A 13,352-nucleotide genomic window follows, 5' to 3' on the forward strand; every position below is an offset into this window, starting at 1 on the left:
GGGTGTTTATCTCAAGCTATTTGCTATACCTGGTAAAAGAGAGGGCTAGCATTTAAAAATAGGACAGCAAAGGCCCTATCTCGCCACATGTAAGTCAACCACAAAACTTCCCCAGGACCCAGTGTTGCTTTTTTTTTCAGCATTCATCTATCCCCATTCTTGTTAACATCTCAGATACAGCTTTTTTGGTTTTTTTTGTCTGACTCAGACTCGACAGAAGCTGAATTTTGTCCCAGGAGAACCACCACTGCAATTAAGATCAGATTTGGCATCCAGGTATTTTCTTTCTAAACCAAACAAATAAGCCCCACCTCATCTGCTTTTGTGGACATCATGTTTTTAAGATCTTTTTATATGACTTTGTATGTTATTTAAAATTTTTTACCTGTTTCATCTTCAACTGCTATACATCTATAATTTTTACATGGCAAATTAAAAAATCACCAATAATACCAATCCATTCTTCCTCCTTAACTTTGCTAAACATCAAAGACAGATTCAGTCAAGACCTGTGTGAGAAAATGGAAAATGTCTTCCAAGGAAATGTCTTTATAGCATTTGAAGAAAATAGATTTGTTGGTATCAACTTACAATAGTTTGTTGTGAAGTATCAGCAGCATTGTACACTGCAAACAAAAAAATCTGTGCTCAGAAAAGGTTAGGAATTGGTAGGCAAAGTTCACAACAGTGTTGTGAAAACACAGCAGTGGGTCTGACACATCCCACAGGTGAAACCAGTATGTTTCTTGGAGTGAGAAGTTACAGTGGAATTGTATTTTTTTAATGGCCTATACATTTCATACACAGAGAAATACTCTGTACATGTACTGAGGGTAAATCTTCAGGGGAGAGGGCAGAAAAAAGAACTGTTTCATGGGAATTTTAGAGCTGAGGAGTGTGTTTTTAGCTGTTCTTGCTGGACTGGCTGAGCAGAGTGACAGTCTGGCAGTGTTAGGGGATAGCTCTCTGAGCCGAGGCTCAAGTAAACAGGTGGAATAGTGCAATGAAGCCAGCCTTCTTCTTCTGCCAGCAACTTGGTTCATGGATAAACATTAGACTTTCACTTCTACAGTTTTCAAGACCTCCATCACTCTGAAAAACACTGCCTTCATTCATCATTTTTTCCTTCTTTTTTTTTTTTTTTTTTTTCAGCATGGTCTGCAAGTCTTCTCTCAGAAACATCACAGATGTCCATTAAAAGCCATCGATGATACAATGCATTGATGTTTTCAGAAACAATGCGTATTAAAAATTAATGTAAAGGATGTCATTTCATATTATTTACCACTCCTTGGAAGTTGTATTTTTGGGCAGAGGAGGCCCATCTGTGGCTCACAAGCAAGTTGAAATACTCATGGTGGCCCTCAATAGAGCCCACAGAGTCACTAAATGAGGCATTACTATATCACTGGCCAACACGTCTGCTGCAGGCTCCTTGCCATCCAAAATGCCCCAAACTTGAGCTGTGGAAGACTGTTTGGGAAGTTGCCCTGGTATCTTAATCTGAAAGCTGGAAGTGGAATATACCCCAGAAAAATTTGGGCAACCCTATTCTTAGAACAGAATTCCACAGTTGCATGTACTTTACCCTTTCCATTGTCCTCCAGACTCATCTGTGAGCTCTTTTCTAATTCAATTGACTTAAGCCATCACGGTCCTTTTGACAAACAAATAGAACGATACCTAAGATGTACCTTTTAATTGAAGTTGGGTGACTACTGTCCCAAGAAGCTAAGATTGAAACTGAGGGGGGAGGATGGGAGCGTGGTGATGGGACAGGGGCTGCTCGTGCTCACCAGGTCTGTGAGTGCCCGGGAGAGGCAGCAGCTCCTACCCTCCCGTTCTCCCCACCCCTGGCACTCCTCAGGACATTTAACACTTACTACCCAAGTCTGTCTTTAAACGCTTAAACTACCACTCATTTCCTTTACTGTTCTGGGTGAGTAATCCTTAGCCATTTTTACAGAACATTACAATTTTCAACACTTTGTACAAATATTAAAGAGATTATGGTCTTCATGGCGGTCTAATTATTATTTTAGGTGGGGGAAAGCCAAGGCTAAATGTAACTTGCACCAGGCCTTTCGGTGAAGTGAGGTGGGATTAAGGCTCTTCTTCCAACTCCAGTGCTCAGTCAGGTTGCAGTTGTTGCCTGAGAGACTTATGGTCCTGGTTCAAGACCACACATGAGCCAGATGTGAGAAGCCAAGCTCTCCTGGGGCTAAGAGCAGGACAGTGTGTTGGCTGCACTCGCTCAAGCTGACCTCCTGCATCTGAAAATGGTTCTCTCTGTTCTCTGGAGGCACCTTGTAATCCCTCTGCCTCAGTCTTCCCATCTGTGGAAGGCGAAACCAGCAGCAGCTTTTGGCTGTTGAGTAACTATCATCTGTGAGTCACTCTGAAGATACAGGGAGCAAGACAGAAGAGAGGAAGAAAAAGCAAGAAACCAACAGGACATGCTTGTGCCAATACAGACACAGGTGGCATCAAACAAGAACAACAGTCATGTTGCTCTGAGCACCCGTTTCCTATTTCCTTCCTCAAGGAGAATCAGGGTGATGAGACTGATTAGCAGCTGCTGGATGGCCAAGAGACTCTAGCACTAATCTTTGCCAAATGGGCAGCTTGGAAACTGCTGAATTTAGTCCTCTTAATGAAGATGTCCCTGAGAAAACTATTCTCCAAGTGATGCTGGGGACCAGTGCAAGGAGGGAACAGAGCCAACATCTATTTCTGCCTAGCAAAAGCAAAGAAGTAAACACACACCCTGAGATCACTGAGATTCTCAGAGGGTATTAGCAAAGGACAAAACTTGCATAACTGCCATAAATTATAAAAGCCTCCCTCAATCTTGGTTAATTCTCTTGTAAAAAGGGAGGGAAAAATCTGGAGCAGCTCAGCATGAAAACAGTTGTGGGAGGGATAATAAAGAGACAGCACCGAGGTATCTAGTTGCTGGCCCTGATATTATTAAGTAAGTGCACTAGAAATGTCGAGGTAAATGCACAGCAGTGAATCACAGTCAGGCATTATTAACCTTGGGTAGTCTGAACTGGAAATAATTTACAAACACAAAGGTACTGAAGAACATCACAACAGACAGTACATCGAAAGTCATCCCAAGAGCGGGAGCCTTGCCGAGTGCTTTGTGTATTTGTGCCACTTTTGAATTATTGTCATATTTTGCATGCGAGAGGATGGAAGATCTCAGACCCGTGGGTCAGAGAGGAGTTTCTGTGGCACCACAAGGTCCTCCAAAACACATGCACCGGTTGGAATCACTTTTCCTTGCACAGAAGTTTTATAAAATTAAAAGTTTTAATTGCAACGTTCCAAGGTTTACTGAAAGGATCGAATTCTGCCAAGGAAAGACTAAAATCCTGCACCTGAAAATATTAAAGAACAAAAGAGCACTCATTCTTAATGCCTTCCCAGCTCCTTAATGCAGCCGTTCAGATTACGACTGGTAAAACCAACGGGATAAAGGATTTTAATAAAAATCAGGTGTGCTTAACAAAACGTGTGAAAGTTTTCTGACCACTGAAAATTGAACCGTTTATCAAAAAAACAAAAGAACAAAACAATTCTGGATATTTGTGAACATTCCTAAAAGTTTACAAATGCTCAACAAAGCTGTAAGCAGATGACTCATAAAGAGCTGTATATATTAAGAGTACAGCAAAAAACAAAACCATTCAAATCCAGAATTCTCATGGCTTTAAAAGTATTCAGTTACAAGGAACATGAATCAACTGAGGAAGACTCCAGACAGTTTAACATTTTTGTATTGTTTGCACCTTTTATCACAATTTTTCAGTGCCAGCTCAAGCAATTATTATGTGGTACAGGCCATAGGAATATCGTGCAAAAGGATACAGCTCTGCTCAGACTTCCTCTCTGCTTTTGCATCATTCTCCTACATCTGAGCTATCTCTAGCATTGTAATAACTGCCCTTATTTATCTGCCTCATTAGGATGTTGCATCAATTAATGCTTATCACCTAATGCTTTGTGTATTTGTGCTTTCTTAATGTTTAATATTATTATCAGTGGAGAGCTATGTCACACCATGTCTATGGAGGGAGTTAATGCATACGGGAAAAAAACCCTATACATAATGCTATTCAGAATGATACATTTACCATACCCAAACCCTTCCGAACAGATGACCATGAGTCCTGCACTCTAAATTTCTATACTCTTGGGGGTTACAGGTAGCATGTTTGGCCCTGGGGCTCCAGGTCACAGGGTCATATCTGTTATTTGCAGACCTGGAGCCCACTGGACAAGACAGGAGAAACGCCTCGAGGGAAGACTTCATGTAAATGCTCAGTTCACAAGCACCTCACTGCCTGATTCAGGAGGGTAATCAACCTGTCCTTTGAAGCTGCATAAATAATGTTTGGATGGAGGCAGTAAATCTGCACCAAGGATAAATTAACTGCCATTGAGTCATATAAGCTTGGCTTGAGTGTGTGGCTTGTAACATGCCTGAGGAAAATAAAAAAGACATTTGTAAGAAAGAAACATTAATTTGCTCCTCCCTGTCTTTTCTGTTATTTTTATCTAAGCCAACATGACTTGGTTTGTGGGATTTTTTGTTGCTGTTTGTTCCATTTTCACAGGCAAACACTGATTCATGGTGATACGAATCCACAGTTCCTCCTGGTCAGGCATGAATGTGCCAACTCTCCTAGGTCAATGTCCTCTTTTGAGCACCCCTGCCAGGAGATGCCAACCGAACCCCTTCAGCTCTCTCAGGGGAATGACACCTCGCAAGAGGGTGCAGGCTTTTTTTGCTCACAGGGATCCCTGGCAGCTTTTGTGCCCCCTCGCACACCTCTCCCCTTGCACTTCCCCACCATCTCCATGTTCGCAGTGGAAGAGCACGTCCATTGATGTAGACAGACCCCAGCACATGCGCTAACGCAACCGTGCATACGTCTGTGCGGCAAGTCCTTCTGGTTGTGCACCTTGTGTGTGCACAAGCTGAACATCCCCAAAGGAACAGAGAAAGTCTGTATTCACGACTGCCTGAGAAACAGGGATAAAAGTCTGTCCTAGAAGAAGGTGAAAAAGAGAAGGAACCTGGGGAAGGCTGACAGAAGGCAGTAGAAAGAGAACTGGGACGTCAGTGTGCACCCACACATCAACATGAGTTAATTTAGTTCACTGTATCACTCAGGTATCCAGCCCTCTATTCAGTAACACAAACATTTTAGTTAATAGCTGTTGCTTGTATTGCTCTCCCTTCTTTCTCACTTCTACTGTTTGACCTCTTTTTTCCTCTTCCACTGCTCTCAGTTTTGTATCTTTTTCTGAAAATTTAGTGTTTGTCGTTCATTTTCCTCCTTTTTAGCTGCATCCCTCTCATTTTCTTCCTCCTCTTTTGGCACAGCATTTACTGGTTCCCTTCCTCTCATCATCTTCTGCCTCCTTTGCCACACAAACGATTTCTCTAGCTAGAGGGGCCTCTGCTTCTTGAACACAGTCATTCATCAGTGGTAACCAGTTGTTTCTACTAAAAATTGCTCTGGGAACCAATATCTGCTGTGGGGTAGCCTTAGCATATAGTAACAATTTAAAGATAAGCACTATAAGTCTACTATATCTAGCAGACAGCACAGTTTCAGATGGTTGTACTAAGATCTCTTATTAGGAAAGGAACTTTTCAAGCCTAAACGGATTCTAAAGTCTGCTGTATCTAATACAGCACACTATATAACACAGCAGGCAGTCTCAAACCAAAACCATAAACATATCGGGGAGTATGTCTGAATCCAAATTCTGGATTCAGAGACACCCCTATTGTGGGTTTAGAGATCTTACATGGTTTTAATCTGATGAAGGAGAAGAAAACAAAGTAAAGAAAATTACTCATGAATAAAACACTGATTAACTAGAAAAAAAAACAACCCACCACTTTGGAGGAGAGCTTATGTTTTACATATTGCTAAATATCAGCAAAAATAAATGTGTTCATTTCTCCAAAATACCTCCAGATGGCATTAAAACTCTTCTTCTTTTAGTCTTTATTGTGATATTATTTTTAAAAATGATAATTATTGCAATCAGTCTATTAACCATTCCCAGTAATCATACTATCAGAAGGTATAAGGCTACTAATGCTTAATTAATTTAATAAGTTTGTCTAAATATGCTCACATATTGTAATTACATTCCACAACACAATCTGCAGGACTAGTCATTTCTTACACCATGTCAAATCTTCTTCTATATTCATTTCCAGAGGATTTTTAATGCGTATTTGCAGCAGAAATCAAAACATCCCACAATAAATCACCATTATTGTACCTCCTTCTGTGACTACTTTTGGACATGTAACAAATGGTGACACCTTGTGAGATTTACATGATATAATGCTCTGAATTTAAATAACATGAAACAGAAAACATAAATTATGGGTAAGATGCACTCTAAAATTCACATGACTGACTGTTACAAGAACTTCCCTCCCTCAAATGAGATTAAAAAGGTGAACGGTTTAGCAGAAATTCATAATGCTCCTGCCTGGTAGATATTAAAGGAATTTACTTATCTAGCTCAGTTTGGGAGATGGATGCTGTTTATTTTTTTTAACTTGCAGCCCATCTGTTTCATAGACTGGTTTATGTTGGCAAAACAATTCAGTCCTTTGTATACTAGAGTTAAAAATGGTAAAAGCTTCTATTGTTGCAGTAGAGTGAAGGTGAACACTGATATATTACAAGTGCCTGTTCCTATCTATTTCTCAAATTCTTTTGTTAATTCAAAATCACCACCAAAATAGTGAGAGACCAGAGATAGCTGTAATTGGATTTCAAGTAATTCAGAGGTGAAGCTGCAGACTGCAGTCTTTTAAAATTACATCAGTACATCAAAGGCATATGTGACATGATGTTTTTTAGCTAGAGTGACAAACTCTGGCAGCATTAAGGTAATGTTGAAGTCAAGTTGTAAAGGCCAGACTTGCACACCCACAAAAATCATATCTATTTAGCATGATGTGGAGCCATTTCACTTGCAAGGATCTTTGACTTACCAGCATGCAAAAGTTCTAGGAATAATTAATGTTTAGTCATTATCTAAAAAGCCATTTCAAGAAAAGCATCAGTGAAAGAGCTTTATTTTAATGAAAATGAACAAAGTCTATTCTGCTCAACAAATCTGATAAAAACACAGCTGCCTTCTCCAACCTTAAACACAAAAGTGACTTACGATGTATGGGTTGCGCTTTTCTCTGGACTCTTTGGCTCTACATCGCTTTTCCCTTTAAAAGAGAAGAAGAAAATGACATCAGAAATGGGTCAATATGGAAACTGCTTAGATGTGACATGTCCAGCCCTTCACTCATCGCTAACACTGGCCGCTCTTGCCACACGTGCAGACTGCTGCCAAGGCAATCACGGGGCTGCGGGAGCATTTGCAAGCAGGGGGGCAGCCCTGGCTTGACTTTTCTTGTCACTGCCACACAGACTCTGGAATTGTCAGGCAAGAAAACTCCACAAGAAAGGCTGTTTAGAGGATAAAAGCTTTACCAGGGATAGCAGGCTTTGGGGCAATGGAAAGGATTTCTCCAGGCCTGTACAACTCTTCTACTAAGAGTGTACCCCATCCAACACGCACATGCTCCAAAATCTCGCTCCAGGAACAGTAATTATTTCGTACGCAGCAAAACAGCACCAGGAGAGCCTGTAAGGCTGTGATTAGGACAAAATTCTGCCAATGGATGTTTCGATCCACATTCATTTTGTCAGATTAAGGATCGGATCTTCAGCTCCTGTAAGTGGGGTCTGGGGAAGTCCTCTTCACTAGGTTGTATATTTTGGCTTAGGCACTCAACCCTAGAAGCCAGGTACCCCAATGTTTGACTAGTATCAGAGGCCCAAGGGATGCCTCTTCACATTTCCTTACAACTCACATGGGTCCTGGTACAGCATGTGCACTTGTGATGATCCCATTCTTGGGTCCAAAATAATATGCCTGCCCAACACAACTTAGTTACATAGCACAGACACCAAGGAAGCAGGCTGCTAGCTGATGGGGTGGTACGGCTTCTTCTAAGTCAGGTCAAGGTCTTCTCCCTCCTTTCTTCCCCGCACAGAAAAGCAAGGCTGATGTTTGCTGTAATTATTGCTCTCTGAGTTACCTGAGAGAGCTGCACTTTCGTGTAAGATTTTTGTTTAGCTCTACGATGGATATACAGGGTATCAGACTCCACCTGAATCACCTTGAACTTGAATTCTGGACCTAGCAACTGTGCAGCTGCTTCTCCTCTTGTGTGTCGCTGGATGCTAATAGCTGTCTACACAGGAGTTTATGTTGCCTAGCAGACAAGGAGGCACAGAGGTTGAGTGTGACTGGTTTACTGATGGATGTGTTTTTCTCCATTACCTTTTAATGAGCTTCGTTAAACCAAAATGCACCTGTGCCTTCTGAAAAAAAATGTGAGAAGCGCTTACTTTAGTCAGGCTGTTTCGCTGTTGTCTGATTTTCTGCCCAGTGGCTTGGCTTGAGTGGGTTTTGGACCAGCCCCCAACCTATTCCATGCACATGAGCACTTATGCATCATCCATTTGCTGCTGACCAAGTCCTCACCCTCTGTTTCTGTACAGCGCTGGGGTGTCAGCAACAGCTGTAAGAGGCACCTCTGGAAAACTTGCCTTCAGAAGAGGTAGGGTTTTGCTTTCAATGTCGTTCCACTGATGTACAGAAGCAAGCTGGAGAGGACTTACTCTAGACAGCGACCTTCTGGAAGCACATGTCTTATAAAAGAGGTTCTGGGTACTGCAAACACTTTGCTGTTGTGCTTTTAGATCTCATCCTCCTCTCTGGAAGGGTTTGTGTCTACCCAGTGTAGATGCCTAAACTTTAGTGAGCAGGATGGGGAAAGCTCTGGATGACTTCAAAAACATCGATGCCTCTCTGTGGACCTTTAGGGAAGTTAAGCACTTACTGTGCGAGAACAGCTAAAAGCACCTAAAATTTAGGCATGAGTTGGGCATCCACACAGGATGGAATACATCCACTCCATAATCTCTAGGTCACTTTTCACTTTAGCAGAGACCTCAGAAAGTATATCCAGATGATCAACTCACTTGGTTAGAAAGTTGTTGCCACAAGATATGTTTGTCAGGCTTAGGGTGCCTGGAGTCCTGGAGCTCATCTGCATTATGGTAATTTGTAACAAGAAACCAACAGTAACAGTTGGCGTATATTCAAAGATTTTCTATTTGTAACTTGGACTTTTTATAAGTGATGAATTATTACCATGAACGCTGGTTTGTTTGAGTGTAAGAAGGAATATGGATTCCTGAGTGCTTTGCCAGCAGAGTTCACATCAGTTCTACTTTCAGCAATGTATGTTAATGCAGCAACAAGGGAAAGAGTGTAAGTACTGTGAGGAGAGAGAAAAGGGAATCTCTGTGATTTAGCCAAACTGGATATTAATGAATTACCCTACAGTAAGCATTTGCAGCTGCTTTTATGCTAATCGTCACTGAACATGCTTCTGTGCAGAGGGGGAGGATGTAGCCTGTACAGATAGTAGAAGCACATCAGTCCAGCCTATCAGAGTAGAAAATCTGACCATTAATGCTTTATCAGTTCTTACCAACTTTGTCCTCACTTGACTGAATTATAGACATTTTTAAAATGTGTATAGACTAAGCATAGTACAAATATGGTACAGATAAGATTTTTGGATAAGCATATGTAAAAGGGAATTACCTCTCAGAACAATTTAGTTGTTTCACACTCACTCTTGGCCAGACTAAGATTTGTTTTCCATTTGCCATATAACCTGCCAAATGCATGCAGGTACCATTGTGGGAGGCTGGCATTTGCCATATTGCTAAATCCTCTCTAGCTCTGGCTTCTTCTTATGTGTAAACACGTGTCATCCTTTGTTTTTCTTAGTCTTTTTGGAATTGACAACAAATATGTTACCCACTTTGCTATGGGACTGCTGTTGGCACACTTATTTCAGGTGCTAAGCACTGTGTATGTCTCCCGAAACAGGTATGGACGTGTGTGTGTGTCTGTGTGTTGGTATTTGTATGCATACACACGCCTCCAGAAACACACAGTGGAAACAACCATCAGTCCTTTGATCCTCAGCTACAGAGCTGGGAGTTCTTTGCTAGCTTCTACCTCACCTCATACAACTCCCTTCCTAACCTTTTTATGTACAACCGGAGGAGATGTGTCCAGATTTCTTTCATTTCAAAATGAATTTCAAATGAACTTTTGTAGGATTTTGTCATTGAATCGCGGGTGGGGAGGAAAGGATTTTTCTTCTCAGAGCTGGAATTTGAGTGAGTCACTCAAACTAACCAGGCCATGTTTCCCTTTCTGGGTAACAGGGATAAATAATATTCATTGTGACAGAGCAGTATAGCTTCAGCCATTATGGATTTTTAAATGCTTTGATTTCCTTGAGAGGGAAAGATGAGAGAAATGCAGATGTTATCCATGAGAAAGACATTTGCATCTGGAGTAAAACCACTGCAAATGACAGGCTCAAGAGCCATTCCAAAGAAGACATGGTGCAATGGGAAATAACAGCTAATTGGGACTCTGAAGATGTGCATTTGGATAACACAGTACATAGACCATTAGGTTTCTTTCCCACATAGAGTCATCTGCTGGCATTTCCTCACATCCAGTTCCCTTATCTCCCAAATTTCCTTTGACTTCCATGTAAAGAACTGGTAAGGTCTATGTCTCATTCTAACTGTGTCTTACTTGATGTCTTATTCCACCACTTCAACAGAAATCCTCATGGACACAGGTTTCAGAGGTAGTAAAATTCCCTCTGCAACATCAGGAAAGGTGTCCGGGTGTCTGACAGCCACCCTAACTTTTGCCCCCAATGAAGAAAATGTTTCTGCATGCGTTCAGCTGTTCTTTGGTTTGGCTGCCTTCAGCCAGGCAGTAACAAGTGCAGCTCCAGTCCAGCTGCAAATATATGCTGATTTTGCTGAGCAGAATGAATGAGGAGGTAGGACGAACCTGGAGGTACTGTGGTGTGGGAGGGCAGATGGGGAAACTGAAAGTAAAGTGAGGTCAGAGACCACCAGAATAAGGAGCAGAGGGAAGTTGTGAGGAGGTAGGACCGATTTCCTAATCCACAGGAAAGCATGTTTCGTTGGGTCTGCAGAACCAATCTGTTTTATTCAAGTTTTGAACAAATGAAATACTCAAAATGAAACTATGACCAAAGCTGGCCAAACACTGTGGCCTCTGATGTCATTGCAAAGCCTTCAGCTCAGCTGGTGTGTTTGTCATGCTCCTGACTCTGCGTGTGTTCACAGAGCCCTCTCTATTATGGCCCTTTTGTGCTTCTTTCTCTCATTACTGTATTCATTATTTTCTGACAGAACCTCATCCCCTTTGCCTTTTATTATTTCCTTAGTGCTGGTACTCGCAGCAATATCAAACCGGTGCCAGCAATTAAGTGACACCGCTGCATGTTTCTTCGCAACATTGTCTTCCACATGCTGACCTTTCCCCAGCACAGAGCCACACCATTTTAATAGCCTACATCTCCCGGCCTTGTCTCTCTGGATGTCTTCTCCCTCACGCAGTGGGTGACCAGCCACTTCCAAAGCCCTGCCTACCAGCTCAGGGCATTTTTCATCACAGCCCCATAATTTACAAACAGGGCTCTGTGCTAGCTGACAGGTCAGGAAGCTAGCAAAATAGTTCTTTCGGTTGAGATGATTTTATGTTGAGAGCAGGATAGGAGCATGCATTTTTAATATGCAAGACAACATTAACAACAGTCAGAGGTGTCAGGGGAGAGGATTAATATTTTGTTTCGCAGAACAATTCAATCTTTCCTTTCAATACAGCTGCAAAGTTTTTTACCATAACCAAGTGTAATTAAAGTGCTGCTGATCTGCATCATGAATTGTAAATTGGAGTCCACTGAAAAGCCCCAACCAGGAGCCACACAAGCACACATCACTCCCCTGTCCACATGGCTAGCCAAAAAGACCCACAGCCATATGGTCTTTGAGACATTATCTGGTGTTAGTTTGGCAGGATTCATGTAGCTTATTTCTGTGCAATAGTCACAAAATATACCATTGCCTATGAAAGATAAATGATAACAAACCTTCCTGCAGAATTTTCTGGCAGTCTGGATCTGGCTGCACAACTAGGTCAGCTCTTTTCTGGCTTTCTAAAAAAGCCACTCTTGTGCCCTTTCAGTCTTTCTCATCTACATAATGAAATGGCCATAATGAAATGAAACCTTTTTGTTCTTCCCAGTCCACCAAAAGAGCTGACATTTTGACGGTGACTCTTCAGTCCAGTTCTCCACATTTGGCCACAGCCAAGTGCTGCCTGCTGAGGCTCTGCGCCATCCCAGTCTGCTGCTGCTTCATTACTCTATCAGTCACTTGTTTTCCATGGTCATTGTCATCCCCTCCACCCAATGCAGACAGAAAATGAGTTGGTACTTACTTGTATTGCTGTGCCCTGTAGATCCCTGTTGCGATTCCTACATTAAAATAGAAGAAAGATATGTTGTGGTTTTTTTTACAGGAATTTTTAGGTGCAATATTTGCTTGAACATTATCTTAATAATACAGACAATATTGTTAATTGTTCAATCAGTTTCCAAGCAATTTTCAATTACAAGAATAAATCCAATATTTCTCTGAAAATCTATTTATTCTAAGGCTTGTAAATGTATTTCACAACAACCCTTTAATGGTGCGATTCCTTGTATAGCTATTACAACTCTCCTGCTCACTATTCATTTATTGATCAGCCAAAACTCGTCTATTATCTTCTATAAGTTTAGATGAGAAGACCAATATTGTTTCATGGACCATTGGATTCCTGAGGTAGTAGCATGGCTGGTCTTTCCTTTTCACAGGTTGATATTGACAGCACCAGAGAATGGAAATACAGACTTTAGTTCTGGGTCCCCGAGATTACAAGGTCAACCTTGTATCACAACCGCAATATCTACGAATACAGTGAAATAAATCAGACCATTTTTTCCTCACATGCAAATGTTCACATATTTTACTAATAAAATTTGTTTGCATTCATAAAAATATAAAAGAAGCTTACAAATAGAAGGGAAATACAAATACAAACTGTAACAAAAAGATACTGAAATCATTATTAATCTAAAATGATTAAATCATTTTCAGTGAGGAACTGGGTGCTGGAGCAGATCCCCAGTCCACAGAGGCTGAGCAATGGGTCAAATGCACGACTCATCAAGAAAGGAACTGCAAGTCTCCAGAGAGCTCAAGGATGCTCTGACTTGGCTGAGCTGAGATGTTGCTGCTGAGTCACTCAGCAGCCTCAGGGGTTGGGGGCCCCAAGAG

The 13,352-nt window shown here is 41.5% G+C and overlaps 1 protein-coding gene across 1 annotated transcript in view; it reads right to left on the reverse strand.

Moving 5' to 3' along the window:
- AFF3 (ALF transcription elongation factor 3) overlaps positions 1-13,352 on the reverse strand; it is a gene marked incomplete at its 3' end in the record, with an annotated part of 327,228 nt that overhangs the window by 118,723 nt on the left and 195,153 nt on the right. Inside the window, exons 6-7 of the mRNA XM_082057341.1 lie at positions 12,472-12,508; positions 7,219-7,270 (exon numbers count right to left, since the gene is read on the reverse strand). Of these exons, the coding sequence (XP_081913467.1) occupies positions 7,219-7,270; positions 12,472-12,508 (89 nt within the window). The remainder of the gene's footprint in view (positions 1-7,218; positions 7,271-12,471; positions 12,509-13,352) is intronic.

This window comes from Streptopelia decaocto (genome assembly GCF_964273445.1).
Source record: "Streptopelia decaocto genome assembly, chromosome: 1".
NCBI classification, from domain to species: domain Eukaryota; kingdom Metazoa; phylum Chordata; class Aves; order Columbiformes; family Columbidae; genus Streptopelia; species Streptopelia decaocto.